Source organism: Cyprinus carpio, chromosome B7, assembly GCF_018340385.1.
Source record: "Cyprinus carpio isolate SPL01 chromosome B7, ASM1834038v1, whole genome shotgun sequence".
NCBI lineage: Eukaryota > Metazoa > Chordata > Actinopteri > Cypriniformes > Cyprinidae > Cyprinus > Cyprinus carpio.
The window spans coordinates 45,309,157-45,326,464 of record NC_056603.1 but is presented as its reverse complement, the minus strand read 5'-3'; the positions used below and the strand labels follow the sequence as shown (position 1 = coordinate 45,326,464).

The 17,308-nt window shown below is 39.2% G+C and overlaps 4 protein-coding genes across 4 annotated transcripts; all 4 read left to right on the top strand.

Moving 5' to 3' along the window:
* The first annotated feature begins 10,213 nt into the window (after nucleotides 1–10,213).
* LOC109045489 (histone H2A-like) lies at nucleotides 10,214–10,693 on the top strand. Its single transcript, XM_019063362.2, has one exon. The coding sequence runs from the start codon at nucleotides 10,268–10,270 to the stop codon at nucleotides 10,649–10,651; it is 384 nt and encodes a 127-aa protein (XP_018918907.2). The 5' UTR covers nucleotides 10,214–10,267; the 3' UTR covers nucleotides 10,652–10,693.
* A 1,960-nt stretch (nucleotides 10,694–12,653) lies between these two features.
* Nucleotides 12,654–13,176, top strand: LOC109059527 (histone H3-like). The gene has a single exon (XM_019076714.2). The coding sequence runs from the start codon at nucleotides 12,713–12,715 to the stop codon at nucleotides 13,121–13,123; it is 411 nt and encodes a 136-aa protein (XP_018932259.2). The 5' UTR covers nucleotides 12,654–12,712; the 3' UTR covers nucleotides 13,124–13,176.
* Nucleotides 13,177–13,942: 766 nt separating this feature from the next.
* On the top strand, nucleotides 13,943–14,309 carry LOC122138065 (histone H4). The gene has a single exon (XM_042728868.1). It carries the CDS (start codon nucleotides 13,996–13,998, stop codon nucleotides 14,305–14,307), a length of 312 nt encoding a protein of 103 aa, XP_042584802.1. The 5' UTR covers nucleotides 13,943–13,995; the 3' UTR covers nucleotides 14,308–14,309.
* Nucleotides 14,310–15,206: 897 nt separating this feature from the next.
* Nucleotides 15,207–15,659, top strand: LOC109059529 (histone H2B-like). The gene has a single exon (XM_042728867.1). It carries the CDS (start codon nucleotides 15,237–15,239, stop codon nucleotides 15,609–15,611), a length of 375 nt encoding a protein of 124 aa, XP_042584801.1. The 5' UTR covers nucleotides 15,207–15,236; the 3' UTR covers nucleotides 15,612–15,659.
* Nucleotides 15,660–17,308: the final 1,649 nt, after the last annotated feature.

Below are 17,308 nucleotides of genomic sequence, written 5' to 3'. Positions count from 1 at the left end.
ATATAAACAGGATGTTCAGCATTAGGACACTATTTGTAATTTAACATTTAAAACTGTGCAAATATCCGTGCTTATATCCAAACGAACAGAACAATGTCTGCAAATAAATTCAATCTTAAGCAAATTTACTCTTCCCATTCTAGAAGAAGAATAGAGCACTTTTCATAAACTGTCAGTGTGTCTTGTTTTCAGTCACACATAAAGACATCATTCCCACAAATCAACACAAACTTTAAAATCATCAAAATGAGAATGAGTCTAGAGATAGATGTCTGAGCCTGAGTTTGAGTCCTTCTCTGATCCCACGCCCATCTCTCTTCATGTCTCTCCCTAACCATCCACGCTCAGATAAAGGCAAAAAATAGCCATAGAGCCAAAAATAGATCTAAACAAAAATAAATCAGCTGCAATTCAGAGAATCTGTGATTTTGTTTTATGTTTTAGCTACTTGGGTTCACGCTTGTGGTCTATTAATTCAAGAGAGTCAAGTTCATCACATTTGACAAGTAAAGAACCAAGTGTTGAAGAAGACACATATACAGGAGAGATGTGAGCATGTATGTTTTAAGAGTATATATATCTCGATTAATCACAGGATTGTCATGAGTAAACTCGTGATTAAGAGAAACTTTATTGCACATTTTTATCTGTTCTAAATGTACCTTAAATGAATACTTTTCAGGTTTTTAATATTCCAATCAATATGGATGCTATATGCAAATGTTTGTTTATTATTAGTGAAACCAGAGTCAACACAGAGCATGAAGACTAGACATGTTTTAAAGGTCATAGATGTTTTTCAAAGAACTTGTTCATGTCTATAAGACACATGAAAAAAGCACATAGAAATACCAGGTTGCCATTCCTTCTCCTTCTTTGCACTGAGCAATAGCTACACAAGCCTGTTTACAGTATTTGCAGGACAGGTCAGCTCACTTTTTCTGAACATGCAAAATTTACATTTATTAGTTATTAATAGATTTGTTTGCATCTCTGTGCCCACATACTGTAATTTGATGCAGCCAAATTTTCAATAAAACTGTTTTCATTATTATATTTTACTGTTTCTGTTGTCAGACAACCAAATTAATATAGTGACTGAAACGTGACCCATTAAGACTAACCAGCTGTCCCTTCCAAGATGTTAATCTGCACAAAAATCCTGATTTATAATCGAGCCGTTGTCTGATGAAATCAAATACACATAAGATAAAGACAATAGCTGTGCTGTGATTTCAGCTATACTTGCATGAAAAATTTAAGAAAGCAACATATTGTGTTTTAATTGAAAGCGCTGTTCTTCAGCCGCTCGCGGAACAGAGCAGATGCAAAACTACAGTACCAGCAAGTCTCAGAAACTAAATAAATTATGTGTTATGTATTGTTGCTAGGTGCTTTTTTGAAAAAAAGTTGCTGAATCTAGTGACAAACTTTCTAATTAGGCAACACTGTGCATCTCCATTTCTTCAACTACAGGCTAGACAACGGGTCACACAGAACGTTCGCACTGTTTTAATCACACGTTCACAAAATTTGTGCCGTTCAAATGAGTTGCGTTAGTTCATTAATAAAGGGATCATATGTTTTTTTAAAGATCATTATTTTGTGTATTTGGTGTAACTGAATATGTTGACATGCTTTATTGTTCAAAAAACTGATTATTTTTCAAATGCTGTACATTATTGTAGGTCCTCTATGCCACGTCTCTCTCAAACGCATCGTTTTCTACAAAGTCCCTCCTTCTGACAAGCACAGTCTGCTCTGATTGGCCACCTGACCCAGTGCATTGTGATTGGCCGATCAGCGCAAGCACTCGTCAGAAATGTAATGCCCCTTTACCTAATCATGGGCTTCATCTTTCATAATAAATGTAAAGACAGTTAATAATGTCCTTAGTTTTACCATCAGTTGAAGCCCGAAAGTGGAACAGAGTCATGTGACAGACACAGTGATGAAGCTCATATGTGTTTACAATACACAAGCCACGGACGGTTAAGACAGCTGACTCCACTGTGTGACCCCCCCCCCCCCCCCCCTCTCTCTCTCTCTCTCTCTCTCTCACACACGCACACACACACAACCTCAAAATTCCACATTTGAACATTCAATAGCAAATACTTTAATAACAAAACATACTTACAGTAGCTGATTCAGAAGCGGCAGATTGTCGTAGCAAAGTCAGAATGACCTCCTCTCCTAAGTTCACGAAACGGTCGTCCATAAAATGCATTGCTGTTCTGTTGTAAGTTATCTTAAAGATTCCTAAATGCATCTACTTTCAGAAGTCCAAATAAAGTGCTTTTGCTTTATATGACCTTATATATATATGACCTTTGCAGAAGTTTAGCACAGCTGTAGACTGATGTAACAAATTTGGGGATAAACGTTAAAAATCTTCCTATAGAGCTCATCTAATGCTCCTTGAGAAGTGCAGGATGAAGGTGATTACATGGTAAATCATGGTAAATCCACACTTCCACATTTAAATGACCTGCTGTTGTATTACTATGCCTCTTGCGGAGAGATTAAGATGTCACTCAAACAGAACAGAACTGCGATATGAAGTCAGATCAGGGTAAGCTGCAGTGAGACTCACACACCTTTACCTCATCACAGCTTTATTGTCAGTGTTTTTCAGGATCTTTGACTCTTTGGAGTTTTAGAAAAGCAAGCTTTAAAGTCTTTGTGCTCCCTGTTTTGTTCTTCTCAAGGTTATAGAAAACGGGTTGTGATTTGAATCAGAGCAACATAATAAGGGCCTTTTATTAACAATATTAAACAAACTCTGTGGTCACTGAAGTCGCCGTGAGCCTAGATGTGTAAAATATACATGCAAGTAGAGGCACTGGCAAAAGTCAAAGAAAAAAAACTGTTATTTTGCAGATCACTGAATTGGTGTATGACAGATTGTTAAACAGACTATTTTCTGAAAAATCCCTGTTCTTCTGAAATAACATATCATGTAATGTGCAGCAGGACCAGTGAAACCAGGCCTGCTAATATAATAATAAGGCTAAATTTTTTTAAATATTAAGTGTGATCTCTATTAAGAAATATTTGGGGAAATGATTACTTTATCTGGTAATCAAACAGCAAATAAGATCAGAAGAAGAGAAACAACAGAAGTGTTGTTTGAAAGGAGATTAGCATTTCTTTTGACTTCTGAATATATAACTTCTGCTCTTACACCGTCATTCTTGTCTCTTTCTCCTCAGAGATCAGCGGAGAGAAGTCTGTCAGATGAAGAGCTGAAAACACAGCGTGAAAAACAATACATCATTAGCGAGACATTCGGTCATTAAAGAGTCTTTTGACACCAGTAAAGGTAAAGTGAGTGGAGGTGATGCAGATTCATTTAAACTAAACCTAAATTCAACTAAGCAAAATATTTAAAGTATTAAACATCACAAAGCAAAATAGCAACATGCTAAAAGCATTCTGAATACTTTAGCATCATAGATCAAGACTCACTTCACTGGCTTTTCACAGTTTTTTTTTTCCACATAGTATTCAGAGCATGAAAAAAATTCTCTGCATCATTTTTTTTTAACAATCATAGTAAACTGTGATTCATGCAGCCCCTGTGAGTGACACTGTGATAACTCTCTATGTTTCTAACAGAAAGTGTGGCTGGTCACGGTGTTGAGTGTTTATGTTCTCACAGACATGTTAAAGCTGAACACATGTTCACCAGAGCCGCTTAATCCCGACGATTAAAGGAAACACAAGCTGCAGTGGCAGGAATCCACTTTGAATGGAGCTTAAGACGTTAACAATACAAGACAATAACAGCAGAACCAGCAAATGTTCATCAGCCGGGAAGCTGCACACTTCAGAAGAGCTGAAATCTCCTCTTTGTCACTTTCGTCTTTTCCTCATTTGTTTCTCCCTGGTTTTCCTCAGCAGTGAGTTTGTACTCTGTCATTATCTCATGACCTTTGGCCCCTTGCTGAACCCACTGTGACCTAAGTCAAGGTGTTTGTAAGAATCGTATAAAGCCCAGAAAACTCTGATGTGACTCTTTTCCTTTCAGACATCTGATATTTCCTGAATGAATCAGACTCATGTTACATTGAGCTCACAAACCTGGTAGCTGTTCACATTGTAGAGCCCTGCAAGGGCCTCAAAGTTAGGCCCTAGCCAGGCCCGTGTCTGACAGCTTCTCAGAATTACCTGCCCGAGTCCGACCTGAGCCCGTCTTTTTTTCCCCTTCTCCCAAAACCTCTTATACTACTGTTCCAGCTATTAAAATAGTTCAGTTTTGTATCTAATGGCAAAGTGACTGTATTTCGTTTAGTTTTTTTTTATTTTTTCTATTTTTTTATTAAGTTAATTTAGAAAAAACATTTGGAGCATTTTTTGTTTGTTAAATATAAGTTTTTGTTTTTTAAAATAACGACCAAGCGGCCAGCAGCAGACAGTGAGCCTATGTTTGATCAATTTAGCCTTCTCAAATCATCACGACTTGCCTAAAATAAAATCTATAGATATGAAACAGTTCAAGCACATAACAATGTTTAAACATTAAACCTAGATAAATGTGCGCTGTATCCAAGCGTTTGTGTGGAGGTTGCAAGCTGAAGCGCACTTTGCAGGACATGGAGGCACCAGCACGTTCACTTGCATTTTTTTAAGTGAATACGCTGTCATTTTTACGCGTAACTGTAAAGGGTCTACTTTATTTTTGTTCACTCATTATATCAGCAAAACGTTGCGCTTTTATTGAATAAAGAAAACAAACATGATGCACTTCTTGCTGTCTCGTCTTGAACAGAAGCACTTCACAAAAATTAACTGAAACTCAGCGAATACATGCCTCACAGACATGAAAAATATATCTATAGAAAGTTTTAAATTACCACTTAACGAAATAAAACAAATCAAAAACAAAAACTCTTTCATTATAATCATAATCCCTAAAGATGCACTTCTCTCTAAAGGCGCATCTAATGAAGAAGTGGCGAGTCAGGATCAGCAACTTCATCCTTGCGACACCAACTCAGAAAACACTATTTATTAGTAAATAATTCAAATATCTCCTTCCTCTTTTCCCCTGACACATTTACAGTAATTACTTTTGCCGATGCTCTGCGGCAAGCTTAAGCCTAGTGCATGCATCATGAGCCCAGAACTCTTCAGCTGCTTATGGCATGCACCATAAATGGTTCTGCTGCGGGACACTAAACACCATTGAGCCGCTCACGACAGTCGCTGCAGCACGGTCTCATGTTGTTTCCACCAGTGCGGCTATTTTTTCATCACTAATTGATGGATGTCTAAAGTATAAAAATAAGGAGAAGCCTAAAATAGGCCTAAAGCAGGCCTGAGGCCTGGCCTGCGTCTGAACTATGACATCAGCAATTAGTCAGCAGAAGAGACTGACGGCTGCATGTGACTGTTTTGCTAATACTTGTTTATAGATCTGCTGTTTGAATTATTACTTGCTGCTAGGAAGGAATATTTAGTTTCCTGCCTATTTCTACTTTGCATTTTCGTTGCCATTTGTATTTTTGATTGCACTTACTGGTAATTTTAATAATTCTCGGCTAAGAAGAAGCCTGTGTAATTTGCGGAATTGCCCTGCTATAGGCTATTGGTTGTGTGTCCATGTGGAACAAAGATGAGTCCTGCCACTTTAAGAAGTTACTTCTAATGTCAGCTCGTTAGGTGTATAAGATGCCTGTCCACACAATCTGTGTCTTCCATTCCAACCTCTCCACCACCAGCAAGAACAAAGAGCTGTCGAAGGATGTCAGAGACAAGACTAGAACTGCACAAGGCTGGAATGAGCTACAAGACCATCAGCAAGAAGCTTGGTGAGAGGGAGACAACTGCTGGTGCGATTGTTCGGAAATGGAAGAAATACAAAACAACTATCAGTTGGCTTCGGTCTGGAGCTCTGTGTAAGATCTGACCTCATGGGGTAAAGATGATCATGAGAAAGGTGAGGGATCAGCCGTGAACTACACGAGAGGAGCTTATTAATGATCTTAAGGCATATGGGACCACAGTCACCAAGCAAACCATTGGTAACACACTACGCCGCAATGGACTGAAATCCTGCAAAGAACATCTTAATGATTCAGAGAAGGCTTGGGGGAAAGTGCTGTGGTCAGATGAGACCAACATTGAGCTCTTTGGCATTAACTCGACTCGCTGTGTTTGGAGGGAGAGAAATGCTGACTATGACCCCGAGAACACCAGCCCTACAGTCAAACACGGAGTTGCAAACATTATGCTCTGGGGCTGTTTTTCTGTTAAGGGTACAGGACGACTTCTCGCATTGAGGGGCAAATGAACGGGGCCATATAGGCATAGGCCAACGCATCGGTCCCAAGCCAAACCATTTTCATGGATAAAAATATCAAGGACATAAAAAATGGCTTCTCCTGTAGTGTGCGACTGAAGAGGCCTGCAAAACAGGACATCCTCCTCAATTGCCTTGTTCCGCAGATACCTGACATATGTGAGGAGCTGTGCCTGCCCAGTAATATCAGTGGATTCGTCCAGCTGCAGTGCGTAGTAAGGACTCTTTTTTACAAACTCTATCAGTTGCTCTCTGATATCATTGTACATGTCTACAATTCTCCTAGTGACTGTGTCATTGGACAGGGGTATTGCACCGAGTTTGGCTGCTGCACTATCGCCTATTATTATTCTGCACATGTCTTGTGCTGCCGGCAAAATGAGAGTCTCGGCGACTGTATGCGGTTTACCCAGTTTACCGATTCTTTTGGCCACTACATACGATGCCTCCAAACACTGTTTAGACACAGTGCTGTGCACTGAAATGGTTGCCTGTTGCTGATGGAGGCCATCGAGCTTTCTTTTAAAATATTCAGCTGTTTTTTTTTTTTTTTTAATGCCAGCATGCTTTGTTTCGAGGTGCCTTTTTAATTTGCAGGGCTTCATACTGTCGTTTGCCAGCACCTCGGCACACACGACACACTGAGGTCTCAGATCAGCCGTGACTGTAAACCCAAACTGCAGGTATGCTTCATCGTACCTTCGAAGCTTTTTTTGCAGCTGGTGGTGCGTCAGTTGGCTTATTGGTCCTCACAAGAAATTTCTCCATTTTTGTTATGTGTTTTCAATAAAGTTTAGGCAGTATGTAATTGTGTGTGTGGCTATGTTGACAATTACATTTTACATTTACATTTAATCATTTAGCAGATACTTTTATCCAAAGCAACTTACAAATGAGAACAGTAGAAACAAGATGTTGAGAGACGTATCAGGGACTAATCAGTCGGGACTTAGGCACGATCTTTAATTAAATGAACAAAATAATTATTTTGCACAATCTGACAATTCATATTATATTTTAATACTTAACGATTGTAGTCCTAGTGTGTGTGTGTGTGTGTGTGTGTGTGTGTCTTAGTCACGTGGGTAGATTTAGCTAAGTGTAGCTACTGCCTAGCAGTTAAAACAATTACTGGCTAGGGCTGAGATTTGATCTAATCTTTAAAAAGAATGTTTGTGGGTTTAGTCTTTAAAAAGACTGTTGGGGTTTTGTAGTAAAGGCCTATGTAAATCAAAATTGATAACAGACTAGCGAGAGCTGGCACAAGCGAACTTGGCAAGAGACTAGACTAGAGTGAATGGAGTGCTATGTCATGAGTCAATTTAAATGCAGTGATTTATTTTTGTGTGAGAGTGAGTGAACTTTTACATTTACATCCCGCTCTGTAAGCCAGGGTGGGAACGGCGGCGGCCATGCACATGCGCGATTCATTTGCAGCCTGGTCGGGGAGGGGTGTGTGTCTCCTCTCTGCTCTTACTGCTGACCGCCTCTGACTGACCGCCTGTGAGTGCTTTTGGACGGGAGAGGGGCTCACGGCAGCACCCGCTGCTCGTTGAGCACAGTAAGCCTAACTGCAGAGTGATTTGTGCTTTCGAGTCTCCAAACGCCACAACAGTCTCCAAAAACACCAGTAAAAGATTTGTCGCTTTTGACAAAAAAAAAAAAAAAAAAAAACGCCAGGAGGATGATTCGTTTGTGTTATAATCAGTGCTTGTAGTGTGGGGAAAAGGTGGCGGTACTCTCTTTGCATTTGCAAATAAATACAACCTCACATTTAAAAACAAAACTTGGAAATATTGCTGTTACAACTATTTATTGTTATTTATTTATTAACAACATAAATGTGTTTAAACATGTTTGTGTGTGCATGGCTGCGTGCGTGTGAGCATTTCACAAAAATTACTAGTTTATTCGTTCATATATATATATATATCCGTCATAAAAATTTATTCGGATGGTATAGATAGATAGATATATAGATAGATAAAACTAAATACGACCTCACATTTTATACGTTTGCAGCCGCTGAAACTTCTGTCCGTCATAAAAATTTATTCGGATGGTTCGATTTTCTGCAATTTTCGCATCCGTAGCAAATATTTTGAGGGGTGTTTTTTTACAATTGAGAGCCACCAAATGACGAATATGAAAAAACAAATACGACAGTTTCGGACTCAGTCAGGGTGCAAGGACCTTAAACTTTTCAGGCTTGCGCAGCTTCTCAAGGAGAAATCAAACAAATGAGCGCCGTTTTCTAAAGTCTATGAGCGCAGCACACACAAATAAACTAAATTGACATACTGCAGTTAAATTTCAAAATGTGGTGTTTTTATATTTATAACATTTGAATACAGTTCAGCAACATACATCACACGACCTGACGATCAAGAGAGCTGACCACTGACCATCACTTAATTTACCATCACCTCGCGATTGAAAATGTGACACTGATATGACAGTTCAACAAACAAGTTAATAATATTAAGTCACTTACATTTTAGATGAAATAATTACTGTTTTGGTCTATTTTAGCAGCGAAAATAGATCTGATGAATCCAAACAAAGATCACAACATAGCGCATCTCACAGCAACACTCAATCGTGTTTTGAATGATTCAGTGTTTTGAGCAAATCGTTTAAGTCAAAGATTCAATGACCCGTTCACAAACATCTGTCTCATTCTTGATGAATTGGCCGTTTGAACGAATCGTTTGAATGAACGACTCAATGACTTGCTTAATAAAACCACTTATCACCTGCATTTGCGCTCACTATCGACAAACCAAGCAAATTTGTTCAAAACTTTTTTTTTGTTTTAAATCAGTCCAAACACATTTTAATTTTTATTCAGAAGTTGTGTATATACAAAACTATAACTTTTTTATGACAGTAGTTTAGTGATAAAAATATTTCAATTCATCTCCACCCCTTGAGAGAACCATTTCCTGCCATCCTGTAGCCTACCCGCGCCCCCCCGGGAGAGAACCAGTGCTGTAGAACATCTCTGGAGGGAGCTGAATCCTTGAGTTGCCAAACGACAGCCAAGAAACCTTAAGGATTTAGAGAGGATCTGTAAAGAGGAGTGGATCACAATCCCTCCTGAGATGTGTGCAAACCTGCTGACCATCTACAAGAAACATCTGACCTCTGTGCTGGCCAACAAGGGTTTCTGCACCAAGTACTAAATCATGTTTTGCTTGGGGATCAAATACTTATTTCACACACTGAAATGCAAATCAATCTCTAACCAATATATAATGTGTTTTTTTTTTCTGGGTTTTTTGGTTGGTATTCTGTCTCTGAACGTTAAAATAAACCTACCATAAAAATTACAGTCCCTTCATTTATTTGTAAGTGGGCAAACTTACAAAATCAGCAGAGCATCAAATAAATATTTCCTCCAGTCAACATGAAATGAAGATTCACCCTAATTATATTAGGGTGTACATAATTAGGGTGAATCTTCATTTCATGTTGACTTTAATCTCTCTGCATGGCTGCATGTCAATCTAATGCCACATCTACAAACATCTCCTTGTTTTAATTTACAAATTCAGTTTTCAAATGAAAATATCACCATAATCGTTTTACTGAAATATATCATCATAGAGAGTAAAAACATAAAAAAAACATGTAATTTTATGATTCATCTCATCCTGTAAAGATCATTTAGATTTAGATCTATGCAAACTTATGCCCACAACTTTATATATTAAGATTTGAGAAGTAATAACGTTAAAAAATAACAGTTGATAATAATGATACATTTCTAAGTAAATAAGTAATAAAGTAAATCCCGCCAGAAGTGTGAGGAGGGGAGGGGCACTGTGGAGTGAAATTCACTGATTGGTTTAAAATCTTAACAACTCTAAACCAATGTGAGACTGGCACGCTCGTTTTAGATCGGCGCATAGAGCTGCAGATTATCACTTACTCAAGTTCTTTTGATTATAACTAAAGATGAGTGGAAGAGGCAAAACCGGCGGTAAAGCGAGAGCGAAGGCCAAGACTCGCTCCTCCAGAGCAGGGCTGCAGTTCCCCGTCGGTCGTGTTCACAGACTTCTCCGCAAAGGGAACTACGCAGAGCGCGTCGGTGCCGGAGCTCCCGTCTATCTGGCGGCTGTGCTCGAGTATCTGACCGCTGAGATACTGGAGTTGGCTGGAAACGCCGCAAGAGACAACAAGAAGACCCGCATCATTCCTCACCTGCAGCTGGCGGTGCGCAACGACGAGGAGCTCAACAAACTCCTGGGCCGAGTGACCATCGCTCAGGGCGGCGTGCTGCCCAACATCCAGGCCGTGCTGCTGCCCAAGAAGAGCGAGAAACCCGCTAAAGCCAAGTAAACTGAGTCCGCTCTGCTCCGCAAACACAAAGGCTCTTTTAAGAGCCACCCACTCGATCTGATGGAGAGCTTTTCTCGTACTTCACTTAATTAATATTGACGTAACCTTAAACACTTATAATGAATTATTTATTTATTTATTTATTTAACCAAAAACATATATATATATATATATATATATATATATATATTAGTTGTAAACCAAATACATATGTTAAATGTGGGTGTTCTCAAATACAACCAAAAACTTGAGATTATTTTACACAATCATTAAATCAATTATTTCATAAAGAATAAATAAGACTATTTTAGTGAGAAACGTGAAGTGCGTTTGATGCGTAAAGTAATCTTCTTCTTGGTTTTTCACGGCGGCTGGCACCAGCGTCTTCAGATGCATTACCGCCACCTTCTGCTCCGGAGTGTAGAACAGCGCGTTACATTCTATTTATTAATCCCGTCCTTTTAAGAAATTCAAAGAAAGCTTTACTAGTTATTTTACTTGCCCATTTTATTAAAGATTTAAAATGTACCATCTGAATTCCATTCTTCTTGATTTCAACTATCATACTACTTCTTTCTTCCTCATATTTCTTACATTCAATAATTGCATGAGTTACTGTTTGTTCTACTTTGCATTCTTCACATAGTCCATTTGGATGCTTCCCTAATATTCCGAGTGTAATATTATGATTGGAATAATTTTTCTTCTTCTTTTGATGTTTTATGGCGGTTGGCAAACCAGCTTTTGGTGCATATTCCGCCAGCTACTGGGATGGAGTGTGAGGAGATGATATCAAGGGAAAAGCTAAAAAAAAAAGAAGAAAAAAAATAATACATTTATTCTTTTCAAATAATTAATAAGAACTTTATGACAACTGTTTAACATATTCTGTAATGTCATAGAATTAATGCCAGCAGATTTTAATTCCTCTTTTAACTGTATTCTTTTAACTTTCATATGCCCTACAGTTAATCAGCACATGTCGCTCTTTATTACCTTTATCCCATCTCTCTTGCCATATCTTTCTGACAGCTATTTTTATTAAACATTTAATTTCTGTTTTACTCAAGGGTACATGAATGTCAATCTCTGTGTGCTTAAGAGCCTGTTTCACTCTATTGTCTACCTCCTTGTTTCCTTCCACTCCAACATGAGCAGGCACCCACAAAAACTCCACTATACTTCTCAGTTGCCGTATTCGGTACAAACTTTGCAGCACTTCTAATAAAATATCTTGTCTAGATTCTGATTTTCCACTCAGTATACTTGTGTGCAGAATATGAATCTGAACAGCACTGTTGTTGGTTGGATTTCTTCCACCACTGTAAAGCTATCTGAATAGTGATCATCTCTGTTATACTGATATATTATTAGCAGTTCTTTTTGCAGATTTATATTTAAAGTGAGGAATATACATGGCAGCACTTGTACGCCCAGTTATTGGGTCTTTAGAACCATCTGTATAAATTTGGAAATACTGAAAGTAATGACTATCTAAATGCTGCTGCACTATTGTATCTTTTGGAAAATATTTCTGGTTTTCATTCATTAAATTAAATATTTGCAAATCAACTGTTGGCCTAGAGGAAAACCAAGGTGGATATACTGGCAGAGCCACCGTGGGACTAATATCGATATCACTGATACCTGTTTGTTGAGCCTGTTTGCCTACTGTCCAGCCGAAGCTATTCAGATATGTCTGATCATACTCCCAGCAGCTCTCCAATATTTTCTTTACTGGAGGATTTGTAAAATGACCTTTAATACCAGTCCAGTATACCATTATACCAAGTTTAATTTCACTAATGTCTAGTGGGTAAAGTAATAAACAGAACAACGCATTTTGAGCGGGAAACACACAGCCCCGTTTGAAAAGAGAAGCTGCGCAGTCATTGGCTAGCAGTCATGAGCAGACGTTACAGGTCAGCCAATCACAAGACTGTGCACCTTCATGACATCATTAGCTCGTGGCTATATGATGCTTTAAAATCAGGCGCGTAACAAAAAGAGCAGTGTTTTCTACGTACATACACAGTACTGTGAAAGAAGTCGATCGCAGCGATGGCAAGAACCAAACAGACGGCTCGTAAATCCACCGGTGGTAAAGCCCCGAGGAAGCAGCTCGCTACTAAAGCCGCCCGGAAGAGCGCCCCAGCCACCGGCGGCGTCAAGAAGCCCCATCGTTACAGGCCCGGGACCGTGGCTCTCCGAGAGATCCGCCGCTATCAGAAGTCCACCGAGCTGCTGATCCGCAAACTGCCTTTCCAGCGTCTGGTGCGAGAGATCGCTCAGGATTTCAAGACGGACCTGCGCTTCCAGAGCTCCGCCGTCATGGCCCTGCAGGAGTCCAGCGAGGCTTATCTGGTCGGTCTGTTCGAGGACACCAACCTGTGCGCCATCCACGCCAAGAGAGTCACCATCATGCCCAAGGACATCCAGCTGGCGCGCCGCATCCGCGGAGAGCGCGCTTAAACCCGGCGCTGCATCACACCCCAAAGGCTCTTTTAAGAGCCACCAAAACTGCACTGAACGAGACCTTTTCCACTGTAACACCGAGTATAACAGATAGGAAGAAAAGCAGTTCGAGTCTTAACTTCGTTTTTATTAATCCTAGTTCCCCGGTGCTACAAAACAGATGAAACAATAAATGCGCCAGTGTTAATGGCTCAGTTTCGCAATGACACTTAAAGTAAAAGAATGTTCTACACTGAAGAGAGAAAAAAAGAAGTTTCTTTCCTCCTATATATATGACTTAGGCCAAGTTATTAATTTTTCATTGGCTGAAATTAAAAAAAATAGATGTCTATATTTCTCTCTCTATAAATTTAATTGGATGAAAGGTTTTGTTTTTTGTTTTTTTCCAGTGTACTTCTAATATATGTGTACATAAATATTAAGTTCATTTACTTCTTTGTTTTTAACTAATAAACCGCGACATAAAACTTTTCTTGCGTTTAATGTGTAAGTAGCGGTGATTTCGTTATAATATGTTTATATGTAGCTGAAGTGATTAATGTGGTATCTGTAGCTCTCCCCGCGCATCTGAACAACTATGATGATGATCTATAATCAAAGCGTCTGTCAAATGCAAACATGTAAATATTATCTTATGAGTCTTTTGTCAAATTAATCATAAAACATGGATTTTAATACAACACAAAGCACAGACATTGTTAGATCAGGGTTTGGGATTAAACCACACGTTTCCTGCTCGAACTAGAGGGGGATGGGTGAGACGGAGGTGGTCGTCACTTGACTGAAACAGAGTTCATCTTGATCATGTCTGGTATAGTTTTTTTCACATTCGTTTTCGTCACTTGACTGAAACAGAGTTCATCTTGATCATGTCTGGAAGAGGTAAAGGCGGTAAAGGACTCGGGAAAGGAGGCGCTAAGCGTCATCGTAAAGTTCTGCGTGATAACATTCAGGGAATCACCAAACCCGCCATTCGTCGTCTCGCTCGCCGCGGCGGAGTCAAGCGCATCTCCGGTCTGATCTACGAGGAGACCCGCGGGGTGCTGAAGGTGTTCCTGGAGAACGTGATCCGCGACGCCGTCACCTACACCGAGCACGCCAAGAGAAAGACCGTCACCGCTATGGACGTTGTGTACGCGCTCAAACGACAGGGACGCACCTTGTACGGTTTCGGAGGATAAACGCTTTCAAATCAGGAGAACAAACCCAACGGCTCTTTTAAGAGCCACCCACACTCTCACATAAAGAGTTAATCTTACTGTTTTAGGTGAAAATTGACACCTAATACTATTCGTCTGTTTTGAAAAATGAAACCAGTTTAATGGTGTGTTCCTTGCACCGAGAATATACATTATTTCATAATTTTGAGCTGAAAACGGATTCTTATTTTTTAAAAGTATTTAACAAACAAACAAAATATTACCAGAACAAATTCTTCATATCTGAAAACATAACTGGCATTAAAGCTCTTGTTCTGATTTTGATAGTGATTCTCGAAGTTGTAGTTTCTATAACGTTATGCGTTTTCTTCACAGTGAGAGAATGTATGTTTTGATTCGCTTATTTAGCCGTTTCTTTGAATTGAAGTAATTTAATAAAGAGAAAATGTAGTCAGATGGCAGTGGTACTTAAATTAGAGCAGAATAGAAATTTGTGGAACAGCAGAGGAAAATGAAGTGTCTAATCATTATTGCTTTTCTCCAAATTCTCTGAATGGTTCAATAAGGTTTTTTTTTTTTTAAAAATACTCTATATGTTGACAGATGAGACATACATATATATATATATATATATATATTTTTTTTTTTTTTCTTTTTCTTTTATGGAATATGACTAACAAAAACAGCGGGAATTATAACAAAAGAAGTGTGGTCATGTGGGTCGATGTCGTTCAAACCTGGAACGATGGGCGGGGCTAATATTTTACCGTCTGTGATTGGCCCTCGTTCCGCTTCTGATTCTTCGCCTTGTCCAATCACAGTCGAGTTTATGGGTGTTTTCTTTGGAAGCACGCAATCAGAAGGTTCCACGTCTCTGTGTATATTAGCATAGGCGAGTGAATAAGTGCGTCTGTCCGGTTCTTTCTGATCATTGACTCGTCAGCAGCATCATGCCTGAACCAGCGAAGTCCGCTCCGAAGAAAGGCTCCAAGAAGGCCGTCACTAAGACCGCCGCGAAAGGAGGAAAGAAGCGCAGAAAGTCCAGGAAGGAGAGCTACGCCATCTACGTGTACAAAGTGCTGAAACAGGTTCATCCTGACACCGGGATCTCTTCGAAGGCGATGGGCATCATGAACTCTTTCGTCAACGATATCTTCGAGCGCATCGCCGGTGAAGCGTCTCGTCTCGCTCACTACAACAAGCGCTCCACCATCACTTCCCGAGAGATCCAGACCGCCGTGCGTCTGCTGCTGCCCGGGGAGCTGGCCAAACACGCCGTGTCTGAGGGCACCAAGGCCGTCACCAAGTACACCAGCTCCAAGTAGAACAGTCGGAGGCTGTTAAACACCCCAAAGGCTCTTTTAAGAGCCACCCATCTTTTCGCATAAAAGAGCATTTATAATTTCAGGTTTTCTTTCACTGAATGTGAGGATTCAGCGCGATGACGCTTTTGAATCGAAACAATAGATTTTTGGGTTTATTAGCATCAGGCGCGCTCATTTGCAGCGCAAAAAAAAAAAAAAAAAAAAAAAAAAAATTACTGTCTCGATTAATTCTTTTGATGCTCCGCAATGAAATTGTTTAATCAGATTTGAGCTTCGACCACGTGCCCAGGCAGAGCAGTTGCTGTTTCACAGAAAGATAAGAGTGGTGGCGCTGTTTCGAAGACCAGTGTAAACAAATGCCAAAGACGAGTATTCCCAGAGAGAAGAGAGTGGATTATAAATTCTTGTTTTCTTTGGTATCTGAAACAATAGATTTGAATTTGGATACAGCACATGTTCTTAATAAAGTTCTTAATAAAATTTCTGTTAAATCTCCACTGAATTGTGTGATCTGGGGAGTCCGTTTTCTTCCACTTGCGCCAGTGTTGAGTCAGAGCGTGTTAACGCTCTTGATCGTCCGTATTTAAAAAAAAAATAATAAAAAAAATTGAGTGAAATATTTCTACACATGAAATATGAAAGCAAAAATACATAATTATGACTATATATTTCCTGTATGTTTTGTATGCACCTGATGGTATTTTAATAACAATAAAGGATGTTTATGACAATAAGCAGTGGGATATTAAACATACCAAGAGTGCTTGTCTGCCTATTATAAAATCACAATCAACTATAGATCACAATTGAGAGTTATTACAAGCACTTCATGATGGTTCAAAGTGGGTTTTACAGTTTTTCTTAAAAAAAAAATCATTTTCTCAAACCTTCAAACACAGATCCAAATACTCAAACTAAATTCACGAAACCTCTGATTCTTCCATCAAAATCAAACAATCACTGCAAAACAATTTCACCTGCACTCAAAACCAACCTGTGCTCTCAGATCACACACACAAGTCAATAAAATAAACACTACAGAGCATTCATTAAACTGCAGAGAAAAATGGAGAACACGGCATCCAGAACATTACAGAAAAACGTATACTGTTTCGAGTAAACAGTTTTGCAGTTCTGTAAAAAGTTTACAGGTGCAATAAATTGGAATGTTGTGGAATCTTTTATTTATTTCAGTAATTTAACTCAAATTGTGAAACTTGTGTATTAAATAAATTCAACTCACACAGACTGAAGTAGTTTAAGTCTTTGGTTCTTGTAATTGTGATGATTTTGGCTCACATTTAACAAAAAACCACCAATTCACTCTCAACAAATTAGAATATGGTGACATGCCAATCAGCTAATCAATTCAAAACACCTGCAAAGGTTTCCTGAGCCTTCAAAATGGTGTCTCAGTTTGGTTCACTAGGCTACACAATCATGGGGAAGACTGCTGATCTGACAGTTGTCCAGAAGACAATCATTGACACCCTTCACAAGGAGGGTAAGCCACAAACATGTATTGCCAAAGAAACTGGCTGTTCAAAGAGTGCTGTATCCAAGCACGTTAACAGAAATTTGAGTGGAAGGAAAAAGTGTGAAAGAAAAAGATGCACAACCAACCGAGAGAACCACAGCCTTATGAGGATTGTCAAGCAAAATCGATTGAAGAATTTGAGTAAACTTCAAAAGGAATG

Coding starts and splice junctions, on each gene's coding strand:
- LOC109045489 (XM_019063362.2), top strand. CDS start 10,268: ATGAGTGGAAGAGGCAAAACCGGCGGTAAAGCGAGAGCGAAGGCCAAG.
- LOC122138065 (XM_042728868.1), top strand. CDS start 13,996: ATGTCTGGAAGAGGTAAAGGCGGTAAAGGACTCGGGAAAGGAGGCGCT.
- LOC109059527 (XM_019076714.2), top strand. CDS start 12,713: ATGGCAAGAACCAAACAGACGGCTCGTAAATCCACCGGTGGTAAAGCC.
- LOC109059529 (XM_042728867.1), top strand. CDS start 15,237: ATGCCTGAACCAGCGAAGTCCGCTCCGAAGAAAGGCTCCAAGAAGGCC.